General features: G+C 40.4%; 1 protein-coding gene across 1 annotated transcript in view; it reads left to right on the top strand.

Moving 5' to 3' along the window:
- The first annotated feature begins 723 nt into the window (after window positions 1-723).
- Window positions 724-25,905, top strand: part of RIGI (RNA sensor RIG-I) — a 32,337-nt gene continuing 7,155 nt past the window's right edge. Inside the window, 17 exon segments of the mRNA XM_068553521.1 lie at window positions 724-900; window positions 2,176-2,323; window positions 3,372-3,494; window positions 4,951-5,052; window positions 5,820-5,973; window positions 6,551-6,809; window positions 9,363-9,525; window positions 10,972-11,038; window positions 11,040-11,089; window positions 13,203-13,298; window positions 13,301-13,356; window positions 14,294-14,429; window positions 15,176-15,324; window positions 18,219-18,309; window positions 20,874-21,044; window positions 22,759-22,804; window positions 22,806-22,863. Of these exon segments, the coding sequence (XP_068409622.1) occupies window positions 2,215-2,323; window positions 3,372-3,494; window positions 4,951-5,052; window positions 5,820-5,973; window positions 6,551-6,809; window positions 9,363-9,525; window positions 10,972-11,038; window positions 11,040-11,089; window positions 13,203-13,298; window positions 13,301-13,356; window positions 14,294-14,429; window positions 15,176-15,324; window positions 18,219-18,309; window positions 20,874-21,044; window positions 22,759-22,804; window positions 22,806-22,863 (1,830 nt within the window). The 5' untranslated portion in view covers window positions 724-900; window positions 2,176-2,214.

Here is a 25,905-nt window from a genome sequence, read left to right as displayed (position 1 = left end):
GGATGGTAGTATCTTTGCAGGAAGATAGAAGGGTGGGAGAGAGGAGGCATACACCCACAAAGGTACTGGAATATTCTAGCTCTTAAGTCTGCTAGTAGGTTCATCTGTGCTCATTTTTTGGTTATAGTCTTTATAGCCTAATGAAAAGAGTGTGGGCCTTATAGTCAGACAAGCCTGGTTATTCTGCTAAGAGAATCTTAGGGCCAAGCATTCTTGGATTATTACAGTTGAAAATAATTTTTTCCCCTCAAATTTCCCATTATACTTACTATTCTTTTCTTGGAATAATGTAGGAGGTAAGCCCCTGAGGGGCAGGAATTAAAATTTCTATTTCTTTTTGCCCTTTTTACTACTTTGCACTGAGGAGATAACTTAATAGCATGAAGGTTTGACTCATTTGAAAGGCAAATCAGAGGTTGAGGTGAAGTCCGTGGGGTACCTCGGAAGGAAGATTTCATACTAAGACCAAATGTAAGACTTCAAATTTATCCTTAGTACTTTCTCCTAAGAGATGGTAAACGTTGTTAGAGGACCTGAAATGTGGGGTGCCTAAAATGAATACTGAATTTTCTTTTTGAAAGATCATAAATAATGGAGGTGATTTACAGATATGTTTTCAGTTCTTTCACTGAATATTCAAACATGATTTCTATGATATTAATCTCAAAGTATTTTTTAGTTGGTGTTCTAAAAGCCCCATTTTCTTCTTACTTTTCAGGTTATTCTGGACTTTATGATGCCATTGAAAGTTGGGATTTCCAAAAAATTGAAAGGTTGGAGGAGTATAGATTACTTTTAAAGTGTTTACAACCAGAATTTAAATCCACGATCAATCCAAAAGGTATCCTTCCTGAAATATCTGAATGTTTAATTAATCAGGAATATGAAGAAATTATTCAGGTATTTTAATTAATATTAAGTATTGAATTTGGGGGAAAAATTTGAACATGGGGAATGTCTTCTATTTTCTATGCTATTTTAGACCTGACCAAGATCATTGAAATCTACAAAAGTCCTCAAATCTAAGGCATAATTACCTAGAAGAGTACTTTTAATTGTGATCTGAGTAATTTTTGTGTCACAAGTTTTTTTCAGGTTTGCCCTATTTTCAGATAAAATTATTTTATTACTTTTGGGAATAATATTTTATGCAAACTTAAATACAACCAAGCAGTTTAGCAAATAAAAAGAAAAAAGGGGGCTTCCCTGGTGGCGCAGTGGTTAAGAATCCACCTGCCAATGCAGGGGACACGGGTTCGAGCCCTGGTCCAGGAAGATCCCACATGCCATGGAGCAACTAAGCCCGTGTGCCACAACTACTGAAGCCTGCGCGCCTAGAGCCCGTGCTCCGCAACAAGAGAAGCCACTTCAATGAGAAGCCCGTGCACCGCAACGAAGAGTAGCCCCCGCTCGCCGCAACTAGAGAAAAGCCCACATGCTGCAACGAAGACCCAACACAGCCAATAAATAAATAAATAAATTAATTAATTAAAGAAAGAAAAAAGGCTATGGACTCCAGTGGTTAAGTGTTCAGGCTCTGGACACAAATAAATTTTGTTAATCCAAGCTCAACCACTTACTAGTGGTGTGATCTTAGGCAAGTTATTTAGTGTCTCTAAGCCTCTGTCTCTTCCTGTATAAAATAGAAATAATAATAGTACCTTATTAATATGGTATTTTTATAGGAATTGAATGAGATAATATATGTAAAGTGCTTACATATCCCTGGCACATAATAATAAGTGCTCAATAAATTTTCATTATTGTGATTAATAATAAAAGTCATGTAAGTCCCACTACCCAGAAAAAAGCATTTGTTAATATTTTGTCATATCCTTCCAAATATACCTATGCCAATATACCCATATTTTGAAGGGGTGTCAAATAGGTTCATTGTCTTCCTAATATAGCTGATGGTGATACATATAACATCTCAGAGGAGGTAAGAACACATGGCTTGACATGTTGATATCACAGGTAGAGGACAAGGATGAAGGAAAGGGTATCTCAGAAGACTGAGTCGGATGGGTCAAGAACGGTCATGAAGGAGACCGAGTGAACCGAAGTACACAATGATTTTAAATCAGATAGTACTTGAATTGATATTTCTTCAGTAAAAACTCATAAAATGAAAACTTTTGAACTTGATCAATCAACTGCATTTGTCTTGCTTAGATTTGTTCCATCAAGGGGCTGAGGGCAGGTGCAGAGAAAATGGTTGAGTGCCTTCTCAGATCAGACAAGGAGAACTGGCCCAAAACTTTGAAACTTGCATTGGAGAAAGAAGAGAGCAAGTTCAGTGAACTGTGGATGGTAGAGAAAGGTAGGATATTTGGAAGGGTGGGAGGGTCTGAAAACATGCCCTTCCTCATAATTCTACTTAGGGCTTCCTTCAGTCCTGCCTGTTTTTCTCTCACTGTCACAGGCATTTTCCCCTGCAAATACTCATGGTTACATCTCTAGTGAGAGACCAGCATGAATTTGAGTTCTGGAAGGCAGGTGGTTTTTTAATCTACAGAATTAGTTAGGTTGTATATAACCCCTAAAAATGGACCAGGACAAACCACTCTCATCCAGAATTAGCCCATCCTGCCCAAAGCATTTGGGGATGGCAGAGTCTGAGCTCACCGTCTGGGTTTAGATTATCAGAGAAATAGCTTGAAAATTCTAGAGTTAAAGGTTCAAACTCCAGGACTCACCCCCTTTTCAGAGTAGAATCATGATGGACATTGCCTGATTCTCTTGCCTGGAAGCCATCTGGAACTGAACTGGAACAGGATTGGAAAAAAGAATCTGTTGTGATTAAGTATCTGAGCCATCATTTGGCTTCCTGAATCTAATAACATCTTCTCAGAGCATTATTTTAAAGGCTGAGTTTGGTAAACCATCTGAGTGTCTGGTTTTAGCCTTTTGTGGGCTTCTTTAAGATCACAAATTGTTCCAGAAATTATCTGTCTAAATACACATCTGATTTCTTGGGTCGGGTCAGGAATGGAAGACATGAGTGTCTGCTAAATCGTGCTTCTCTTTGGTTTGATTGTAGATCATGGGGGAGCTTGCTAAAGTGCAGATTCTGATTCATTCGGGGCTCAAGATTCTGCATTTCTAACAAGCGCCTAAAGAAGTTGCTGGTCCATGTTTCACACTTTGAATAATAAAGTTCTAAATGACACTGGAGTTCAAACTCCAAATTGAGATTTCAATTTGAAATCAAAAAGATTCCTTTGGTTGTTTTAAAAGGTGGAGGGAGTAGTTGTGAGAAATCTTAATGGAAGTTTAAAATTTTAGTATTATCTCTTTGTAGGGCTTTCACCATCAAGATTGTAATCAAATAATGTAAAGATTCTAAGATGTGTTTTGGTCTCATAAAGGTGCAAAAGATGTCAAAATGAAAGATCTTGAGGATGATGAAATGAAAACTTTGGATGTACAGATTTTCTGCAGGGAAGAACCAGAAAACCAGAATCTTAGTCAGAATTCATGCCCTTCTTCAGGTACTCAGCATCGTTTGTGCTCTTCCATAATGATGCTCTTTAGGTATTTTGTGTGGGGTCATGTTTTGCAGTGCCAAAAGTCATAGCCTAATGAAAAGGTATTTAAGGAAAAGTAAGAAAGAAAAGAGAATTTATATTAAAATGGATACTTTCTCTGTAATTAGAAATGTCATTCTCTCCCTTCCATAGCTATTGCTAGCTTCTTCCTTTTTTTTTCTTCTTTTTTTGTCTTCTTTTATCACTAAGTATTTGCATGATAGAGTCCTCCCAGAAACTCAATGTCTATGAAATCCAAAATCAGCCCTGCTTCCTAAAGAAATACTTCTACTCTTTGTGAGTCACTTGCTCAGTTTCCTCTCAAGATCTCAGGGCTGCAGTATATGTTGATGAAGTGTGTGCCCTGCACAGATGTGTGGAGCTGAGAGGTTGAGTGGGGCTGAGATCCAGCCTGTGTTGTTTGGCAAACAATACACTGAGGGGCTGTGTCCTCCAAAAGGGGCTCCTTTCTCTAGTTCTCACATAAGTTAGCTATGGCCCTATAAGGCCCACTTTATGTTTCTTGAAGCATATTTTCATGAGGAGACCAGAAAGTTGCATAATAAGCCATAGTAAAGAGTTATTTATAAAAGGACATCAGGGAAACAATTAGGATCTATAATGAATAGTGTTAGAAGAAAGATGTGATTTGGGGATAACAACATAAGGTGAAAATTTATAGATTACTTCTGCAACCGAATGATACACATTTTTTGTTATTCCAGAATAAAGTCAATGAATGTAAATTGCTTTCATTTTTCTGACATGTAAAGGTCCTTAGTGAACTCACTTAACCTTTTAGAAATTCCCATTTTCTTTAAAATGGGTAGGTTGGACTCAATAGATGATTTCCAAGGTCTTTTCTAGCTCTTAATATTCTGTATGCTTAGCTGTTAGTGAGAAAAGCCTCTGATTATTTTTTTTAAAACTTCTGATTTTATGAAGAGAGAATACCATGTGAGAACCTGCAGAATTACAAAGCATGGTTGTTCGTCAATAAGAGATCACTTTGGGAGTTCAGTATTCACAGTTAGGTGTTTTTCAAAGATCTTGGAGGGGTTTGCGGTTGTTTTGTCTCATACAGCATTTCCTTTAACTGATGGCCATCTGTCTTGCCCTGAATTAGGCCATTCTTGCTTTAGTTTCTCCTTATTAGGCTTCCGTGATTGTTTCAGAAAGAAATCTTTGTGGGGTTTTTTTTTTTTTTCCTGTTTGCCATTGGTACTTTGTCATTGGGGGAGGATTCTATACTTCAAATCAGTGCAGAAGCTGGCATGGTTAATTAGAGACAAGGATTCTAAACTTTCTTGAATGAGGCCTTTCTTTCTAGAGACAGAATTCTTGTCTGTTGGACAATACCTGTTGCCTTGATTCCTCGGAGCAGTCACTGTTTGGTAACTTAGTTTCTTTTGTTTTACAGAAGTGCCTCATACTTGCAGCCCATTGAAGCCAAGAAATTACCAACTAGAGCTTGCTTTACCTACTCAGAAAGGAAAAAACACAATAATATGTGCTCCTACTGGTAAGACAATTGCCATTACTGATATTGTTTCTCTATTTGCTTCCTTTTTTTCCCCTTTATTGAACACTGGGACACAATGGGCAAGTTTCAGTTTTTTGATTGTTCCATTTGTCTTTTGAGACAACCATTCTATTAATACAGTCTCAAGGTATTTTAAGGAACATGAGGGAGGAAAGAAAAATGCCCTCTTTTATTTATTTATTTTTAAAAATTAATTAATTAATTAATTAATTTTTGCCTGTGTTGAGTCTTTGTTGCTGTGCGGGCTTTCTCTAGTTGAGGCGAGTGGGGGCTACTCTTCGTTGCGGTGCGCAGGCTTCTCATTGTTGTGGCTTCTCTTGTTGCGGAGCACGGGCTCTAGGCGCGCGGCTTCAGTAGTTGTGGCTCGCAGGCTCTAGAGCGCAGGCTCAGTAGTTGTGACGCACGGGCTTAGTTGCTCCACGGCATGTGGGATCTTCCCGGACCAGGGCTCGAACCCATGTCCCCCTCATTGGCAGGCGAATTCTCAACCATTGCGCCACCAGGGAAGCCCCTGAAAAATGCCCTCTTTTAGCTTCCTGCAGGCCCTGACTGTCTGAATGCATGTTAACTAGAATGTAGCTTGGTTTTTCAGTCATAGTGTAAATTCTGCAGTTGTTAACCTGCCCACATCACCAATTTACTAGTCAGCTCAGTGGGTTTAGGGGAGCCTAAAATAATGACCTTCCTACAGAAGTATTTTAGTATACTATTAGTTACATGTTGTCTTTCTCTTTATATGTTAAAAGGTTGTGGAAAAACCTTTGTTTCACTTCTTATATGTGAACATCATCTTAAAAAATTTCCACAAGGACAAAAGGGGAAAGTTGTCTTTTTTGCTATTCAACTCTCAGTGTATGAGCAGCAGAAATCTGTGTTCTCAAAGCATTTTGAAAGACTTGGGTAGGTATAAGTTGGTCCAACTTCTTTTTCTCTAGCTTCATGTAACCGATGTGTTTTCTGCTTTGTGTTGCTTTTGGAAAACCATGATTCAAAAAATTTATAGTAGATTAAGCTTTTATATAATCTAGATTTAGTTCCTTCATGGATTCAAGTCTTTTCTGTTAGATAGACCTGAAATCCTAAATTCCTTTGATTAGCTCTTGTAGAGTGAGTAAGTGACTTAAGATAAATTTTATATTTAAATGGCACATTTAACTTTTTAATGATTTTATAATTTATTTAATATTACTCTTTTCCTTACTATTTTCTTTCTCAGTGGCTTACAAGAATTACAGTCAGCCCTCTGTATCTGCAGGTGCCACATGGAATATATTCTACTAGCAATTCTTCCTAGCTTACATTTATTGATCACTTACTATGTGTCAGGCTTTATGCTGGCACTTAACTTTTCTCCAGATCTGTTCCTTTTGGATTTAGGGAGAATTTAATCCCTCGGTGTTCTGACCTGGTATTTCATATCTTTGTGGTTCCTCATTCACATCATGGTTGGTAATAGGAAATTTCTGTCATTTTCCAGGTACAAAGTTGGAGGCATTTCTGGAGTAACATGTGACAATGTCTCAGTGGAACAGACTGTTGAGAACAATGGCATCATCATTTTAACTCCACAGATTCTTGTGAACAGCCTTAAAAATGGGACTATTCCATCACTCTCTGTCTTTACTTTGATGATATTTGATGAATGCCATGACACTAGTAAACATCATCCTTATAATATGATCGTGTTTAATTATCTAGATCAGAAACTTGGAGGATCTTCAGACTCACTGCCCCAGGTATCTCTAAAGTCAGATGGATTTCTCAGAAGAGTTCGAACCTTCCTAAATCGTTTATTTACCCTTGTGGCCATATTGAGGATGTCCTTCTGAGATCCTGAGTGCACATTGTACAACTCATTCGTTAATTTTGATTGATTCATTCATTTATTCACTTAACAAATATGTATTAGGTGCCTCCATGTGTCATGCACTGTGCTAGGCGCTAGGGTATAAATATAAAAAGACATAGTCCTTGCCCACAAACAGCTTAAGTTTTGTGGGGAGCAAAATATGTGAGAATTATGTTATAATTTATGGTGATGGCACATGATGGAGTGGTACAGAACAGAAATGACAGAGATCCTAAATGTGCTATGAAAGTAAGGCAAGACCTAACAGAAGTTAGGATAGGCAAAAACGTAACAAGAGTTTACAAGGTAGATAGCTAGATGGTTTTCAGTAAAGGCTACTGTGTGTCCAGAGGCAGAGAGTTATGAAAGAACATGGGGTGCTCAAGAAGCTTGAAGTTCTTTTTTTTTCCTTTGGCCGCACCGCACGGCTTGCAGGATCTTAGTTCCCTGACTGGGGATTGAACCTGGGCCACGGCAGTGAAAGTGCTGAGTCTTAACCACTGGACTGCCAGGGAATTCCCAAGAATATTGAGGTTCTTGATATTGCCTGAGTGCAGAGCGTGAAGTCGTGAATAGCAGCTGGTGAGGCAGGATGGGAGAGAGGGAATGACTGACAGAACAAGATTCCAGGAGAGACCAGAGGGTATGGGATAGGTAGGCAAGTAGATGCATTAGTACGGGAGAGCAGATGAAAGACCATTTTTGGTGTCATCAGAGAGGAGTGGCTGAGAAGAGTCAAGACAGAGAATAGATGGAGGGAGGAAGGGTAGGGAATCCCTGGCGTATAACCTCTCTTTTCTCTCGAATGTAGGAGAGAGAGATTGTTCACTGAGGATAATCAAGATGGGAATGGAGGAGGGAGCTCAGGGTGTACGGAGAGGATTTGAAATGGGAGACAGAACTGAGAGGAACACAGAAGAATCGCCTGGTCATATTGGGGCCAAATGAGGTTGGAAACCATGACTATGGTTTACTGATCTGACATTTGAGTTATGTTCTCTAACCTTAATAATTACCCGTTTAGGAAGCACAGCTTGAAAGAAATTCAGTATGGTGCCCATAGACAAAATTTAGTAGAAATCACATTTCTTACAGATTTTTCTTCTAGAATAAAATTGGTAGTTAACTATAGATTCCTTGCTTGATTGAATGGTTCAGTCATTCAATATTTGAGTGGCTATGAGAGGAAGGAATAAATATTTATTAGGAGACCATTAAACTAAATTCTTTACAAATGTTATCTTACTGAATTCACACAGCTACCATTTTTTAAAAATTGAAGTATAGTTGATTTACAATGTTGTGTTAATTTCTGCTGTACAGCAAAGTGATTCAGTTATACATAGATATACATCCTTTTTAATATTCTTTTCCATTATGGTTTATCACAGGATATTGAATATAGTTCCCTGTGCTATATAGTAGGACCTTGTTGTTTATCCATTCTATATATAATAGTCTGCATCTGCTAATCCCAAACTCCCAATCCATCCCTTTCCCACCCCCCTCCCCCTTGGCAACCACAAGTCGATTCTCTATGTCACACAGCTACCATTTTTTTAAAATTGAAGTATAGTTGATTTACAATGTTGTGTTAATTTCTGCTGTACAGCAAAGTGATTCAGTTATACATAGATATACATCCTTTTTAATATTCCTTTACATTATGGTTTATCACAGGATATTGAATATAGTTCCCTGTGCTGTATAGTAGGACCTTCTTGTTTATCCATTCTATATATAATAGTCTGCATCTGCTAATCCCAAACTCCCAATCCATCCCTTTCCCACCCCCCCTCCCCCTTGGCAACCACAAGTCGATTCTCTATGTCACACAGCTACCTTTTTTTTTTTTTAAGTTTTTTATTTTTTAGCTGTACCACACAGCATGTGGGATCTTAGTTCCCCAACCAGGGATCGAACCCATGCCCCCTGCATTGGAAGCATGGAGTTGTAACCACTGGACAGGGAAGTCCCACAGCTACCATTTTAAATGGCTGTTGTTTCCCAACTTTACAGACAGCTGAAGATACTTGTCCAAGGACACACAGACAGTGTGACATGGCTGAGATTGGAACGCAAGCGTGTCTGAGTTTAGTCCTTTTCCTTTTCAGTATGTTGTTCTACACATCATGGGGGAAACAAGGGTAAAGAAAAGTCCTGCCTTGAAAGGGTTTCCTCTCTTGGCTTCTGTGCTGATTTGTGTTTAGCTGCTGAGTAGTGACTCCTGCATTTATTCAGTGCTTTGCCTAATGGGGACCTTTCCATTTTTGATGTCATGGAGAATGTCAGAAAAAAAAAAATACTGTTCTTGCTCTTTATCTGAAGTTAGTTTAAAAAACAGAACAAAACCTACTTTAGCAGGAAAGAGTTACATGAAGGGTTGTGGAAACATCATGCTATTTCCCAGACATCTAATGGTTTGGAGTGCACCTCACAGGTCATGGGGCTGACTGCCTCGGTTGGCACTGGGGATGCCAAAAATACAGCTGAAGCCACAGAATATATCTGCAAATTGTGTGCTTCTCTTGACACATCAGTGGTAGCAACAGTCAAAGACAGCTTGGAGGAACTGGAGGAGATTGTTTATAAGCCCCAGAAGTGTAAGTGGGATCCAGTAACAAGCCCTTTGGGACTTTGTTACTCTCTGCTATTCTTAGTTCAGGGCCATTTAGATGAACCCTGAATTTTTACCCTTCCTCTGTTTAGTGGAAAATATTTAACCCCATACTTGGGAAGTAATCACATTTCCAGCTTCTTTCCCCAACGAAGTTCAGGAGTGGCCTGTAGAAAGCAAACATTCTTACTCTTCATTTCTGCAAAACTCTTATAAACGTACTGGCAGTGAGAGAGGGGTGCTTAGAAAATCATGTAGATGGCTCAGTCCTTCCCTGCTTTCCGTGCCTGAGGCGGACACTGAGTTCCAATTCATCATTTGAATCTGTATCTGGTAATTTTGGTTGAAGTGAAATTATCTGGACTCATCATATTTTCCCTCAAAAGACCAGAATATGATTTTATTAGTAAGATCAACTAACAAATGTTTCTTGAATACAAATGCTATATTAACCCAGCAAGGGAGACGGGTACAGAAGATGCATATGACTTCATCCCCTTGCTCTCTGAATAGCATATGACTGAATGAGTAAAAGGCAGAACATACATACCTGAAATAGTCAGGGAGCTGCTTGTAAGGAGTGTAGAGAAGGTACCCCATCTACACCTTTTAATATCACATACAAATTATAGTCCGGTCCCCCCTGCCCCCTGAGTTTCATCTCCTCTCACGTCCCATAAGCCCAACCAAGTCGCATTCCTTGGGCTCCCCAAATGGGTCATGTGGTGTGTTCTGTCTCTAAGCTTTGTCCATCTGAGCATTTGCACATGACTGTGCTCACTCCTTCTTGCCTCTTCCCCTATTTATCCCACGACACTGCCTCCCCGGGAAGAATGAGAGAGTCTTTCCCATTCTCCATGACACCTTGCACATACTGTGTCACAGCACTCTGTGTGGTCATTTGGCTGTGTATCTTTCTCTCCCCTAAAAAGACAGACCTCTCTGGAACACAGAGCCTGTTCTTTTCAGCTATCACCAGAACACGGCATGTGGTAGATGATTAATAATAAGTTTCTGTGGATACAATGCAAAAAATGAATGTTAGGAACATTGTGAACACTCCTGGGGGTTGGGTGGGAAGGGAGAAGATCAAAGAACAGACAGGGTTTAAAATGTGGCATTTGCAGGAACAAGACGGATATCAGCCTTGTCAGAGCAGGGCCTATGTGTTGAGTAACAGGAAAGCCTGAGTAAGAAGTTGAATTAGACCCAGACAGTGAAAGAGATGTTAGAATCAGTGATTAAACACTAGGGAGCCGCTGCAAGGTTTCTGAGTATTTGTTTTATCATTCATTCAGATGACTTACCTGTGAGCTTGGGGCTTAAGGTTTTACAGAGGAAGTAACAAAGGCAGAGAAAGGTTTGGAGAGGCATGCTTTGCAGTATGAAGTGTGCTTCCTGAAAAATACTCATTTTCCTTTGATGGCTCTAGTTTTCAGGAAAGTGGAATCACGGACCACCGACAGATTTAAATGCAACATATCTCAGTTGATGATAGAGACAGAGTCTGGTAAAGAGTATCTTTGAAGAACTTGGTACCATAACTCTCGGTGAGAATAACCTCATTTTGTATTCTCTCCTTTTGGGAATAGCCATCTACTGTTCACTGGTGTCTTGCACTCTCCTTAGTTCAGACAATGTCAAGACCATATCTAGAGGCTGACTTTCTTGATTATAGGTTATTCATGAGCCTTCTTAGTCCTCCTTTATTTTCTCTTGCTTTTTTTTTCTCTTTTTAAATCCAAAGTAATCCATCTGGACACGCACACCTGAAAAATACTGTATTTAAATCAATTTATTGCTTTCGTGGCCTTCCAAATTAGCTTTCCATCCTGACCTCCCTATTTATATGAATGAAACCACCATTCCCATGAAGGCTCAGATTCAAACCTAGGGGTGATCTTTGATTCTTTCTTCTTTTGAGGCTCTCATGAAGTCACCAAGTTCTGTTCTCCTTTTTAAAGTTAATTAATTAATTAATTCACCAGGTGTTGTGCCAGGTACTATGCTAGGTACTGGAAACACCAAGATTAAAGACAGTCTTGCCCTCAAGGAACTCACAGTCAAACAATGCGAATCAGACGCGAATAGTTGCCATGCCGTAGGGCAGAGTTACACACTGGGTGTCATGGGAGCATATGGGAGCTTAGGCATGGACTGGGCTGCAGGGAAGACTTCCCGGGGGAGGTGATGCCTGAGACAGATCTTGAAGTCAGCCAAGTTAAGACGGAGAGGTAATCAAGTGAGGTCGAAAAGGCATCAGAGTGACTTCCCTGGTGGCGCAGTGGTTAAGAATCCACCTGCCAATTCAGGGGACACGGGTTAGAGCCCTGGTCGGGGAAGATCCCACATGCTGCAGAGCAGCTAAGCCCGTGCACCACAATTACTGAGCCTGCGAGCCACAACTACTGAAGCCCGTGTACCTAGAGCCCTTGCTCCACAACAGGAGAAGCTACCACAATGAGAAGCCCATGCACCCGCAATGAAGAGTAGCCCCCGCTCGCCACAACTAGAGAAAGCCCGCACGCAGCAACGAAGACCCAACGCAGCCAAAAATAAATAACTAAAAAAATTAAATTTATAACAAAAAGAAGAGAAATGGCATCAGAGGAGGAATGGCAGGAGGAAGGAGAGAGTGCAGTGAATTTTAGGACCTGCAAGATTTCGTGATAATTCAACAAGTGAGTAGTAGAAAGGAGTGAGGCTAATGGGAGAGGCAGGGACCAGTGAAGGGCCCAGTAGGCCAAGCTGAGTTTGAATTTTAGCCTAAAAGCAATGGGAAGCAACGGGTGATTTTAAACTGATTAGTCCTGAGATGAGGATACCAGTGAATGAAGAGAGCCAAACAGAGGCAGTGGAGATGGGGTGGTGAAGGGAGGAGGCTTGTGCAGACAGGAAGTGTTCAGCTTTAAGGGCTAGCTGGGTTTGGGTGGGAATGAGAGGGCGGGGGGCCGGGGTGGCGTGGCACCTGTGTGTGCGCCAGCAGGTGGTACTGGTTCTAGCACTAGGAACAGCTTTGGCAGACACAGGTGAGTTTAGAATTTTGGAGACGTTGAATTCTTGATGTCTGCAACGTAACTCCTGGTGTCTCGCCTTCTCTCACGCTTAATTTGCTTTTCTCTTTCCTTTTCTTTCACAGCTTGATTTCAGACTTATTCTAACACCTCATTTGTCCACCTCTACTCTGTTTCCCACTGAACCCCCATTACCTGGCTCGTCTGCCTGAAATTACCAGTTTTATCTCGTCAGTGTCCTGCTGGCATCCTTGTTCTTCCAGGCCGAGCTCTAACCTGCCCGTTTGCGCCCTGCTCGTGCAATCTGGTTCTGCTTCTCTTGCCAGGTTTCCCCCTGTATGCTAGCTGTGTGACTTGGCGTGATGAGTTTGCTTCTCTGAGCTTCCATTTCCTAATCTGTAAAATGTAATATCTACCTCATGGGGTTGTGAAATGAAGTGAAATTTTAAATGTAAGACATGTTGATTCTTGGTACATAGTAGGTATTCAGTAAACAATTGTATATGTACACAGACACACTACTGAAAACTGTTTCAAGAGGAATATCTGTGTACAGAGAGTAAGGAAGAAAATTAGAAGGCGAGGCATGCTTAGAACCTTAAATGACTGGCCAGATGGCACAATGAAAAACTTTTTTTTTTTTTTTCAGAAAACTTATCTCAAATTCAAAATAGGAATTTTGGAACACAGAGATATGAACAGCGGATTATCGCAGCTCAGAAAGCGCGCATGGTGTTTCAGATGCCAAAGATGAAGAGAGAAGGATTTGTAAAGCACTGTTTTTCTACATGTCGCATTTGTGGGTATGTGGCTTCTTTGGAAAAGCATATTTCAGTCGTGTCACCTACTGGGAGCTGCACTGTGGCAGCTGAGAGAGCATCACTTAGGAACTTGCCAGGTGGTTCTTATGAAGCAAACTCCACAAGTTATCCCATTCAGCGTCTTCTTTGCTCTCTGAAACCTAGCACTAGAGGCAACGGGACAGAAACAAAGGCCGAGGTTGTATGCCGTGCCTCAGCATTCCCATAATTGGCATAATTGGAAAACACTGGGTGGTGATGCACATTATTGTAGATACGTGACCAGTGACAGCCATCTTTAAAGTTCAGTAGGTGGGCTGTGTTGCCATATCCTGAAGCACATGTTTTCCTGCTTTTGGTCAAGCCACATGCTGAGAAATCCAGAGTCTCTGGTTGATGGCTGGCTAATCAAGAAGGTAAGCAACAACAACCACCATCACCTCTGCTTGTCGTGCCATTGAAAATATTTTAAAATGCACTCAGTCAGTTTGAATTTGTAGAATTTTAATGAATTTAATTGACTATCTGGTGTAAGTGGTCAGCACCATCATTCTGAACAGGTGCCATTACAATTCACTGATGGCTTTGGGTGTTTAAAAAGGTTAAGTTGAATGTCTGAATTACATTTTTGTGTGATTTAATCTTTGACTTGCAATTTTCTTGGAATTTTCTTTCTCTTCTAAGGTAGAATTCTAGAATCCAAAGTGATCCTAATTAATTAATGAGTCTAGCTAATTGAGGGGTTTTTTTTATAGTGTGGTTCTAAGGTTTTATTATAGTACTGTTAGAGACCATTCATCTTAAAAAAACTAAGTTGGAATAGATTTGAGACAAGTTTATTATTAAAATTAATTCTGTGTTAATTACAGCAAATTGAACTTGAGTACAGCGAATGCATTAGACATTGGAAACATACTGAAACTGTTTTCACTTTCAACAGAGATACAGTGATGCCCTCATTATCAATGAGCATGCTTGAATGAAAGATGCTCTGGATTACTTAAAAGACTTCTTCAGAAATGTCCAAGCAGCAGGATTTGATGTGATTGAGCAAGCTCTCACTCAGAGATTTGAAGGTGGGTGGCGTTTCCAGGAGAGGAAGCCAGTGGAGCCTGGGGACTCCAGGGACGGCCTACACATATTGTGTCACACTTAGCGACACGTGGTTACGCTCAGGGACTTGTCCCGGGCTTAAGAAGGTATTATACATGTCAGGACTATGATGCTTCAGGGAAATCTGGCGCTTATGAAAAGGATCTGCTGCTTATACTATTTCTTGTTTTGAAGAAGGAAAAAATAGTAGGATTTGCAAAGGATACATCCCATCGAAATAGTCAATTGATAGTAGCATTTTTTGGTTTAACTTTTAGTAATTTTATAAAGGTTTAAAAATTTTTTAAGAAGTGTTTTAATGATATTAAGGCTGTAATTATATATACGTCTTTATAAAGAAGAAAACCAACATGGCTCATAATCCCACTGCCTTCATATTAAGAAAAATATAGGAAAATATTAAATGAAAAGTCTCTCTTCTTCCTCTCTCAAATGCTTTTCCCAAAGGTAATTACTGTTAATTTTTTTTGCCTACCAAAGTATTAACTATACATATGTGTGCTGCTAAACACTGAACAACCAGCTTTCTGGGGGAAAAAATGTATGCATTTATCAGTATATTTAATGTATGCATTAAATTGATGGTTATTTCTCATAAAATTCTGGTCAGAGATTGGGAGATAAACTGTTTGAACTATAGCTAAAGGTCACAGTGTGTTCTACCTTGCTAGAATTTATAAACCTTTTGTAAAATGTTCCCCTTTTGCAGAAAAGCTGTAGGAACTAGAAAGTATTTCCATGGATCCCAGCAATGAGAACCCTAAACTCAAAGATCTCTGCTTCATCTTGCAAGAAGAGTACCACTTAAGCCCAGAGACCAGAATCATCCTCTTTGTGAAAACCAGAGCACTTGTGGATGTGAGCTTCTTCCTACTTGTGGATAACAAATTGGCCCAGTACCATTTTATTGAAAAGATTATCCTTTCCTCATTGCTTTGCAATCAAGCATCCATATATGTGTGGGTCTGTTTCTGGGCTCTTTATTCTATTCTGATTTTCTGTTTGTTTATCCTTACACTAATACCTCACTGTCTCAATCACTCTGATTTATAGTAAGTTTTAATACCCGTGGAGAAAGCACTTCATACTTTTTAATTATTTTCATCAATTTAAAAAATTTTAGCTATTGTATGGGTACCTACTGGTACCTCACTAGGGTTCTAATTTGCATTTCACTAATGACTAATGCAGTTGAGCATTTCTTCATACACTTATTAGCCATTCATATATCTCCTTTGGTGAAGTATCTGTTCACATCTTTTGCCCATTTAAAAATGGGGTTTGATTGGGTTAATTATCATATTATTGTTGAGTTTTTTTTTTTTTTTTAAAGCTACTTCTTTTTTTTTAATTAATTAATTAATTTATTCATTTTTGGCTGTGTTGGGTCTTCATTTCTGTGCGAGGGCTTTCTCTAGTTGTGGCAAGCGGGGGCCACTCTTCATCGCGGTGCACGGGCCTCTCACTATCGCGGCCTCTCTTGTTGCGGAGCACAGGCTCCAGACGCACAGGCTCAGTAATTGTGGCTCACGGGCTTAGTTGCTCCGCGGCGTGTGGGATCGTCCCAGACCAGGGCTCGAACCCGTGTCCCCTACATTGGCAGGCAGATTCTCAACCACTGCGCCACCAGGGAAGCCCTATTGTTGAGTTTTTGAGAGTTCTTTTTTCTGACAAAAATGTCCTCTGTCAGAAATGTGATTTGCAATATTTTCTTCTGATCTTTTCATTCTCTTAACAGTATCTCTTACAGATTGAAAGTTTTAACTTTTGACAGAGTCCAGTTTATCATTTTTTTCTTTTTGTAGATTGTGCCTTTGCTATTGTGTCTAAGAAACCTTTGCTTACCCAAGAGCACAAAGATTTTTTCTATGTTGTCTTCTAGAAGTTTTATAGATTTACATTGTATATTTAAGTCTACAGTCCATTTTGAGGTGTGGGTTGAGATTTTTTTTTTCTTTTAGCATGTGGGCATCCAATTGTTTCAGCATATATGGTGAAAGACTATCCTTTCTCCATTGAATTGCCTTTGTAACTTAAAAAAAAATCAGTTGACTGTATTTATGTGGGTCTATTTCTAGATTCTCTATTCTGTTCCATTCATTTATACATCTATCCTTTCACTCATCCTACACTGTCTTGATTACTGTAACTTTATAGTAAGTCTTGAAATCAGGTAGTATGAGTCTTCCAACTTTTTAATTCTTTTCAAAATTGTTTTAGCTATCTTTCTTTACCTTTCCATTTTTATTTTAGAATCAGCTCATCCACATCTACAAGAAAGTCTGCTGGAATTTCGTTTGGGATTGCATGAATCTATAGATAAAATTGGGGAGAAATGACATTGTAACAATATTGAGTCTTCCAGTCCGTCACCATAGTATATCTCTTCACTGATAGAGGGCTTCTGTATTAGTTATCTAGTGCTGATAACAGATTACCCCAAAACTTAGTAGCTGGAAACAGCAGACATCTGTCATCTTTTAATATGTATGGGTCAGGAATCTGGAAACAACTGGGTGTTTCTGTCTCAGGGTGTCTCATGAGGCTGCAGTCAGGGTGCTGGCCATGGCTGCAGTTATCTCAAGGCTTGACTCAGAGGACCAGCTTCCAGCCCTACTGTGTGGCTTTTGGCAGAAGATGTGCTTAGCTCACTCACGGGCGCCTCTCCACAGGCTGGCCTCACAACATGGCCTCTGGCTTCCTCTAGAGTGAGTGATCCAAGAGAGGTTGAGGGAGAGCACCTAATATGGAGGTCACAGTCATTTTATAGCTTCAACTTGGAAGTGATTCCCCTCAGGTCTGCCATATTTTATTCATTAGAAGCAAGTCGATAAGACACACTGCTGTATTTAAAATAGATAACCAGCAAGGACCCTGTATAGCACAGGGAACTCTGCTCAATATTCTGTAATAACCTAAATGGGAAAAGAATTTGAAAAAGAATAGATACGTGTATATGTGTAACTGAATCACTTTGCTGTATACCTGAAAGTGACACAACATTGTTAATCAATGATACTCCAATATAAAATAAAAATTAAAAAAAAGAAGCAAGTCAGTAAGTTTAGTTCACACTTGAGGGGAGGGGATTAAACAGGATCTGAATACCAGCAGGTGGAAATCACTCAGGGCTACCTTAGAGGCCACCTGCCACATATTCTTTGGTTTCTTTTATCAGTGTTTTGTCATTTTCAGCATACAGATTCTGCACACATTTTGTTAGACTTATACCTAAGTATTAATGCTATTATAAATGGTACTTTTAATTGTTTGTTGCTGGTATATAGAAATACAACTGATGTCTATATAGGGATCTTGTGTCCTGAGATCTTGCTAAATTCACTTATTAGTTCTACATACCCACTATTCTGAACCTTGCCTTTTTCACTTAAAAAATATCTAAGAGATTAAACCATATCAGATTACAAAGATCTATACCATTATAGTTAATTATTGCATAGAATTTAATTACAAGAAGCTTTTTTCCCTCAGGTTTATTAGTCTGAAAACTACTTAAGTATACTTGTCTGTATACTTTTTTTAAATTGAAGTATAGTTAATTTACAATGTTGTATTTATTTCTGCTGTACAACAGAGTGATTCAGTTATACATATACATGCATTCTTTTTTATATTCTTTTCCATTACGGTTTACTTTAAGTTTTTTTCCTTCTTCTTGTGTATATTCAATATTGAATTAATACAGATGGTATACAAATAGTATCCAACTGATAATTGCTTTGTATTTTCAGGCTTTAAAGAAATGGATTGAAGAAAATCCTAAGCTCAGCTTTCTAAAACCTGGCATATTGACTGGACGTGGCAGAACAAATCAGAAAATAGGTATTTATATATAGTGGATTAGATTTAGTACACTATATATATATGAGAACATATATAATATATTTGAATTCTTTCTTATTGCTTGTATCAGTCAGGGTTCAACCAGAGAAGCAAAACCAGTAGGAGATTATATATACATACATATATACGTACATATATATATTGCAACATATATAAGTTGTACACAGACACACACACGGGAATTTATTACAAGGAATTGACATAGACACTTGGACTGGCAAAGCAAGTCTGAAGTCCATAGGGCAGGTGCAGGACCAGGTGGACCCCCACAGGCATGAGCTGTTTGGAGTCTCTGAGCTCAGGGATCACCTAAGCTCTCTTTTAAAGGGCTGACTTGATTAGGTCAGGCCCACCTAGGATGAAGTCCCTTTTGAGTAACAATGTCAACTGATTTAAGAACTTTAATTACGTCTGCAAATTCCCTTCACAGAAGCACCTAGGTGAATATCTGGGGACTGCACTTCAGCCTAACTAAGTGGACACATCAAAAAGCCATCACAGTGCTCAAATGCCAGAAATTTGTAGACTTTGCCTCCTTCCATAGGTCCTATAGACAAAACCAAAGTGTTTTTTTAATATTGTTTGAGTATGTTACTCTCTTGCTCAAATTCACAGCCAATAGATTAAGATTAACTGGAAACAGAAATGTTCTCTTTCTATTTTATTGTTACTCTTTAAACTATAGATACTTTATAAAATATTATATATTTTGTAATTTTTTAAAAAGTCCTAGAGATAATCCTGAAATCTAGGTAGGGGGGTTAAAGGATGAAAGGCTGCCTCTGTTGTCACCCAGGAGGATTCTAGGTGGCCGGTCCTCATCCTGACATTCTCACAGCTGTGCTCCCCATGCCTCAGTGAGCGGCAATGGCAGGTCCTTACCGTATCTCTTATTTAGTGTTATTTATAATAAGCAGTCCCCTTGCTGCCAGTCCTCGGTCGTCACCCTTGCACTTTAACCTTATGCAAAATTTAAACTTTGTGAATCTAAAAAGTAAAGTCAGATTTTGAAAAGCTGGCTTACCGAATGAAGTCCAACAGCACATTACTGTGGTTGGAATTCAGAGTTCTCTGCCATATGACTCCAGCATGAGTCTAATTTGATTTTCAAACTTTGTTATTCCTCCGCACATAAGCACCCAAAAACTATTTTCATACTTGTTTGTTCGTCCGTCCCTCCATTCATCCGTCCGTCCGTCCATCCATCCACCCGCACTCGTTTAGAACTTACTCTGTTCCAGTCACTGTGTATCTGCCAAGCAGCCTTCCCCTCCTCCTAAGACTAGACCACCAGGGTGGGGTATCCCTCCTCCAGACCCCACAGCACGCAGTTCCACCCCCATTTCATTGCTCATCACATTGAATTGTAGTTTCCTATTTATATCCTTCTTCCACAACCTAGGAGCTCCTTGTAGATAAAAATGAACCTTTTCACCATTCCAGCCTTATCTGACAGACCATAACTGCTGAATGAATATTTGATTAACAAATGGATAAGTTCAGAAATTAGTGAAGTATGGTGTCTGTCTTGGGCATGTTCATTGTTCAGTAGAAATGATGGTGGAAAGAAATTGTTTTGGCCTCCACAAAATATATCTCAAGATTTTGGCTGCCAATATACTAGGGAAAAAATGGAACTTTTATAAATTCAGGACTTCCCTGGTGGTGCAGTGGTTAAGAATCTGCCTGCCAATGTAGGGGACACGGGTTCGAGCCCTGGTCCGGGAAGATCCCCCATGCCGCGGAGCAACTAAGCCTGTGCGCCACGACTACTGAAGCCCGCGTGCCTGGAGCCCATGCTTTGCAACAAGAGAAGCCACCGCAATGAGAAGATGTACACCACAACGAAGAGTAGCCCCCGCTCGCCACAACTAGAGAAAGCCCGTGCGCAGCAACGAAGACCCAACACAGCCAAAAATATATATATAAATTCTGTTAACTCTGAGGTGGAGACCACTGAAATTCTTTCCTTCTCAGTGTATCAGTGGCTGGGAACTGCATACTGCTGGATCCTAGACTTAAATTCAAAGCCCCATTCTGCTGCCAGCTAGCTGTCAGTTTACCATACCTCCAAAACGTCAAGATCTTCAACTATAACAAAGGGGAATCATAACGTTTGCTACATCAACCTAAAAGGGCCTTGTGAAATTCCAGTGAGTAAGTAGATGTGAAACGGTCTTGTTAGCTGAAAACTGCTGTGCGTGTGCAAATGTGTTAAAATTAGCTGTTGATATTTTTGCAAAAAAATCAATATTTGTTTTGATATACCATGACCAAAGCCACATAGCTAGTAGGTGCCACAGCTGGGAGTTTAGGTCAGGCAGACTTGTGGCAGAGTCCAAGTTGTTGGACCCCACCTTAAATATCCTCTCAAAAACAAGGACAAGGATAGGCCCTATCGCTAAGGGTTGTTGTAAGATCATGAATGTAAAGCACTTATCACAGTACCTGGCATGTCGTAAGCATTCCACAATTAATAGCTATTTTTTCAAGGGTAACGTTCCCTCTTGGTGAGTTATACCTGCCTTCTGACTCTGACACAGGAGTGACCCTCCCAATACAGACGTGTGTATTGGATGCATTCAGAACCGACGGAGATAACAAGATTCTGATTGCCACCTTGGTTGCTGATGAAGGCATTGACATTGCTCAGTGCAATCTGGTCCTCCTATATGAGTATGTGGGCAGTGTCATCAAAATGATCCAAACCAGAGGTAAGAAAAACTTTCATGCCATTACTAAAAGGCTGCCATTTTATCTGATTTGTGAATGTGTCTGTCATTCCAGCCTTTCTCCTTCACTGTGACCAATGGCACAGTGGACCCTGGTATCATTGGCCCTAAAGGTGGCTTACTTGGTCAGGACTGGGTGGCTACAGTTTTGTCCACTAACATATACTCTATTTTGGTTCTTGTTCACAATGAATACTGATTACTTGACCGACATTGGCTGATGTATTTATGGAAGGATAATTCCAACTTTGATTGAGGCTTTGGCAGTCATGTGTGGACCTTTCCTGGTTGTGCTTAGGTGCTGGTGGGCTCCCTGTATTCCAGAAGAGACACTCCAAGGAGTTGTGTCCCACTTAAACTAGACAGTCTCCTAACTGGTCTCTCTTACTTTTTCTAATTTCCATAACAACGGCTGCCACATCTTTTTTCCAGAAAAACAGCTCTGAGCATGTCCCTTGCCTGTTTAGAAACTCTGGTAGTTCCCCAATTTTATTGATGTTAAAGCATTTTCAAAATCCAGCACCCACTTATCTTTCCAACCTTATTCCCCATTCTTCCATTTTATTCATTAGCCACTTCAGCCTACCTGACTTTATCATTTCTTCCTTTTTGAAGGAATTGTGCGTGTACTGCTCCTGCTGACCTTTGTTTTTCCTCTTCTCCTGCCTCCACATCACCTGTCCCTAATTCTCCCAGCTGGCAATAATCTCTAATTTGAATGCCTGTGACCCTTTTATCCATCTTTCTTTATTTTTAAAAAAAATTATTTATTTATTTGTTTAGCTGTGCCAGGTCTTAATTGTGGCATGCGGGATCTAGTTCCCTGACCAGGGATCGAACCCTGGCTGCCTGCATTGGGAGCATGGAGTCTTACCCACTGGACCACCAGGGAAGTCCCTATCCATCTTTCTTTTTTTTATAAATTTATTTATTTATTTATTTATTTATTTATTTATTTATTTATTGGCTGTGTTGGGTCTTTGTTGCTGTGTGCGGGCTTTCTCTAGTTGCGGTGAGTGGGGGCTACTCTTCCTTGTGGTGTGCGGGCTTCTCATTGTTGTGGCTTCTCTTGTTGCACAGCACAGGCTCTAGGCATGCAGGCTTCAGTAGTTGTGGCACATGGGCTCAGTAGTTGTGGCTTGCAGGCTCGCAGGCTCAGTAGTTGTGGCACATAGGCTTAGTTGCTCCGTGGCATGTGAGATCTTCCTGGGCCAGAGCTTGAACCCATGTCCCTTGCATTAGCAGGCAGATTCTTAACCACTGTGCCACCAGGGAAGCCCTCCCTATCCATCTTTCTTATAGCAGTTATCGTTTTCCACCTATATTCCGGTGGTTGTGAACATATCTTATTTCCCCATCTGTTTATTATTCATCTTTGGGGCCTTCACCATGTCATCCTGAGGGTTCATGCCAGATTGTCTTTAAGCAGTATTTCTAATAATGTGCCTGTCCAGTCACACTGTACCATGGAGACACCGAGGAAGCCTGCCTAAGGTGGGCTCCTTGTTTATCCGAATGTTTAATGTGCAGGTGCACACCTGAGTTTGACTTCACACCCTACCAGCTCAGCTTTTCTAGAAAGTGGGATTCAGTGAACCAAAGTTGAATTTTAGGAATACCCCTATTTCTCTCATATTCTCAGATTTATCGGAGTTTTAAGTCACAGACACCAAATAAAATATTTATTTTCTAATAGGCAGAGGAAGAGCAAGAGGGAGCAAGTGCTTCCTTCTGACTAGTAATGATGAATGACTCCATTTTAAGCCTGCAGACGTGAGATGAAGCAGTATTTAAAGAAAAGGTAAGTCTTTGTATCTGTGTTACTCTTTCAGAATCTGACTGTAAGTCACAAGCAGTCCCTGTTTGTGAGCATGGCTGGTACCTGTTACCGTATTGCTCTGAGTGTTATTTTACTTTACTATTCCATTCCCCGCACTGTACGGCTTGTGGGATCTTAGCTCCCTGACCAGGGATTGAACCGCGCCCTTGGCAGTGGAGTCCTAACCACTGGACTGCCAGGGAATTCCCTGAGTGTTATTTTATTTTACTTTTTAAAATATTTTTTAACATTTCTATTTATTTATTCATTTATTTATTTTGGCTGCGTTGGGTCTTCATTGCTGCACGCGGGCTTTCCCTAGTTGCAGCGAGCGGGGACTACTCTTTGTTGTGGTGTGCGGGCTTCTCATTGCGGTGGCTTCTCTTGTTGTGGAGCACGGGCTCTAGGCACATGGGCTTCAGTAACTGCAGCACACAGGCTTCAGTAGTTGTGGCGCACAGGTTTCAGTAGTTGTGGCATGTGGGCTCAGTAGTTGTGGCACGTGGGCTCTAGAGCGCAGGCTCAGTAGTTGTGGTGCACGGGCTTAGTTGCTCCGCGGCATGTGGGGTCTTCCCGGACCAGGGCTCGAACCTACGTCCCCTGCATTGGCAGGCAGATTCTTAACCACTGCGCCACCAGGGAAGTCCCCAGAGTGTTATTTTGGAACCATAAGTTTATGCTTAAAATTTCACCCTGTAGTGAGCATCAGATTCATTCTGCTTTGAGTCTCAGTGAGTTAAAATATATTTTATTAGTGCTTATACCTGAAACTGTGTTTTTAGATCTAAAAGGCAAACTGAGCTAGACTTGCCCTTAAGGTGACAGTTCATTATGAGCACTACACCCTAACACTGCAAGACATAGCTCTTCTTAGTCTTTTCCTCAAATCTCTCTCTCTGTAACATCCAGAGTCCTCAGGGAAAAGCTTCCAGTGCACTGTGCCTGGGAGGTGTGCCCAGTGTTGGAAGTACGTAGGTATGGATAATAGTGTGAACTCTGCAGTGGCGCACTGATTCAGTCCAGCATCTCGGTAGTGACCTTAGTTTGGTTGTAATTTCCTTTATAACACAGAAAAACGGGGGGCAGATTGGGGAAACACACACATACACACACACACACACACATACACCCATACTTTCTGCAGACCATTTGCAGAGATTTTATCTCAGACTCTCTGGAAGCATTGGACTCTGCAGGTCTGGGGCAGGAGCTTTAACATTAGAATCAGTGGTTCCAATCCCAGTTCTGCCACTTAACAAAATGTGTGACTTCAGGTAGTTCCTCTTTGAAATCATCATTCTCCTTGTTTGTAAAGTTGGGAAAATAACAGTATTTAACTCACAGGGCAGTTTGGGGGATAAAGTGAGACGTATGCATTGCTTCCTACGGTGCGTGGTATAAAATAAGTGCTCAAAAATGGGAGCTGTTACTGGACAGAGGCATGAGGCCTACTTTAAAACTTCATGAAGATGAGTCTTACAATTTAGTAGACCGATTCCATAGGGTTCATAATTTTGAAAAGTCATAATTTGTATGCTCAAAAAAGTATTGAGAAGCAATGAATGATCTAAAGCAAACTAATACTTATCTTAGGAAAAAATGACAGTGTTATGTCAGCGTTGACTCATTTTAAAGAACATTTCTTCCTAAAGTTTGGAGAACAAGATATTTAAAAATACCTCTTCCACACTTTCACTGAACAGAATTGAAGGGCAATTCTTTAGTTCCTCTTAATTTCCCTCCTTAATTTTACTTAGGATAGGGTTTTTTCACTGAGCCACTTCTCCATTTTGTAGAATACAGGGACACTGCTAATAGAGGCTTTAAAACCATGTTAGCTTTGGCATAATTCTTTATCTCCTCCACTGAGTAACAAGGTGCTTACACTCACATGTGGCAGAAGCAATAGAGTAAAAGTCTTGAGGAAGACGGAGGCTGGAACAAACACATAGACATTCTTTTGTAGGCAGCACACCAGGCCATAGAGTGGGGTGAGGAGAAAATGGTTTAAATATCTGTTGAATTAGGCTATTTAATAGCATTTGGGATTCCCCTAACACCCACAGATCAAAAACGGTCAGAGGTGGTAAAGAATCAGCAAGGGCCCAGCACAGGTGCGGCCACGAGTCATTGGCAGCTGGCAATGCCATGGCAGCTGGGAGCTCAGAGTCTTGGTGTCGTCCCTGTCCTATCCTGGTGACCAGCCTCCACTGCTCTGTTGAAAGAGGAAGACCTTGCTTTCAAAGGCTTAGGAGAAGTATAATAAGGTAGGGAAAACCTTATGCTCTTAAAACTAAAAGGAGTTATGGTTCTTGGGGTAAGCCCCCTTTCTGTGGTGTTTTGTTAAGGGTTGGGCATTGGATCTGAGCACCTGGGCCTTTCATATCAAAGAAACTCTGCAGAAGAGAGGGAACCAGTTCAGAGGTCTTTAGGGTAATCCCTGGGTAGCGGGGAGGGAGACTGTACACTTTCTTCTCCGCAGCCAGAGCTGCATTGTCCATTGTCTATGTGTGGCTGACCGTCACCAGAGCACTGTGGCCCTTGGGGAATCTCTGGTTACTCTCCAGCCATCTGAACATGTAGAGAGCCCAGAAGCATCCAAGAACTTAATACTATGATGGAAGCTTCAGGGTCTGGTAGTAGTATTTCATTATGGAGGAATAAGGTATAAAGGATATTTTTCACAGTTCTAGTTGTGGAGGGTCATTTGAAATCAAAATGAGGAAGCCTACTTTCCTTTCTTATGAGTAGAGAATAAGATATGGGTTGAAAGTTCAATTTGATGGAAGATCTTCCAATGTGATGTGTACCCGTGACTGCACACAATCGGGGTTTCATAGTTTCGCTTTTTCCACCTCAGTGCAGGGAGTTAGGCTGCTTCTCAACCCCAGGTGGGCGATGGGGAAGCAGTGTGCCCTAGACTTAATTTGTGGCTTTGGTTGAACCTCTTTATCCAGTTACTGAGTTTTACTTAGTTTTCAGTATAGCAGTAATAGTTTTAATTTAATAGGATTTATATTTATT

Source organism: Eschrichtius robustus, chromosome 10 (genome assembly GCF_028021215.1).
Source record: "Eschrichtius robustus isolate mEscRob2 chromosome 10, mEscRob2.pri, whole genome shotgun sequence".
Lineage (NCBI taxonomy): Eukaryota > Metazoa > Chordata > Mammalia > Artiodactyla > Eschrichtiidae > Eschrichtius > Eschrichtius robustus.
This window is presented reverse-complemented; position numbering and strand designations above follow the sequence as displayed.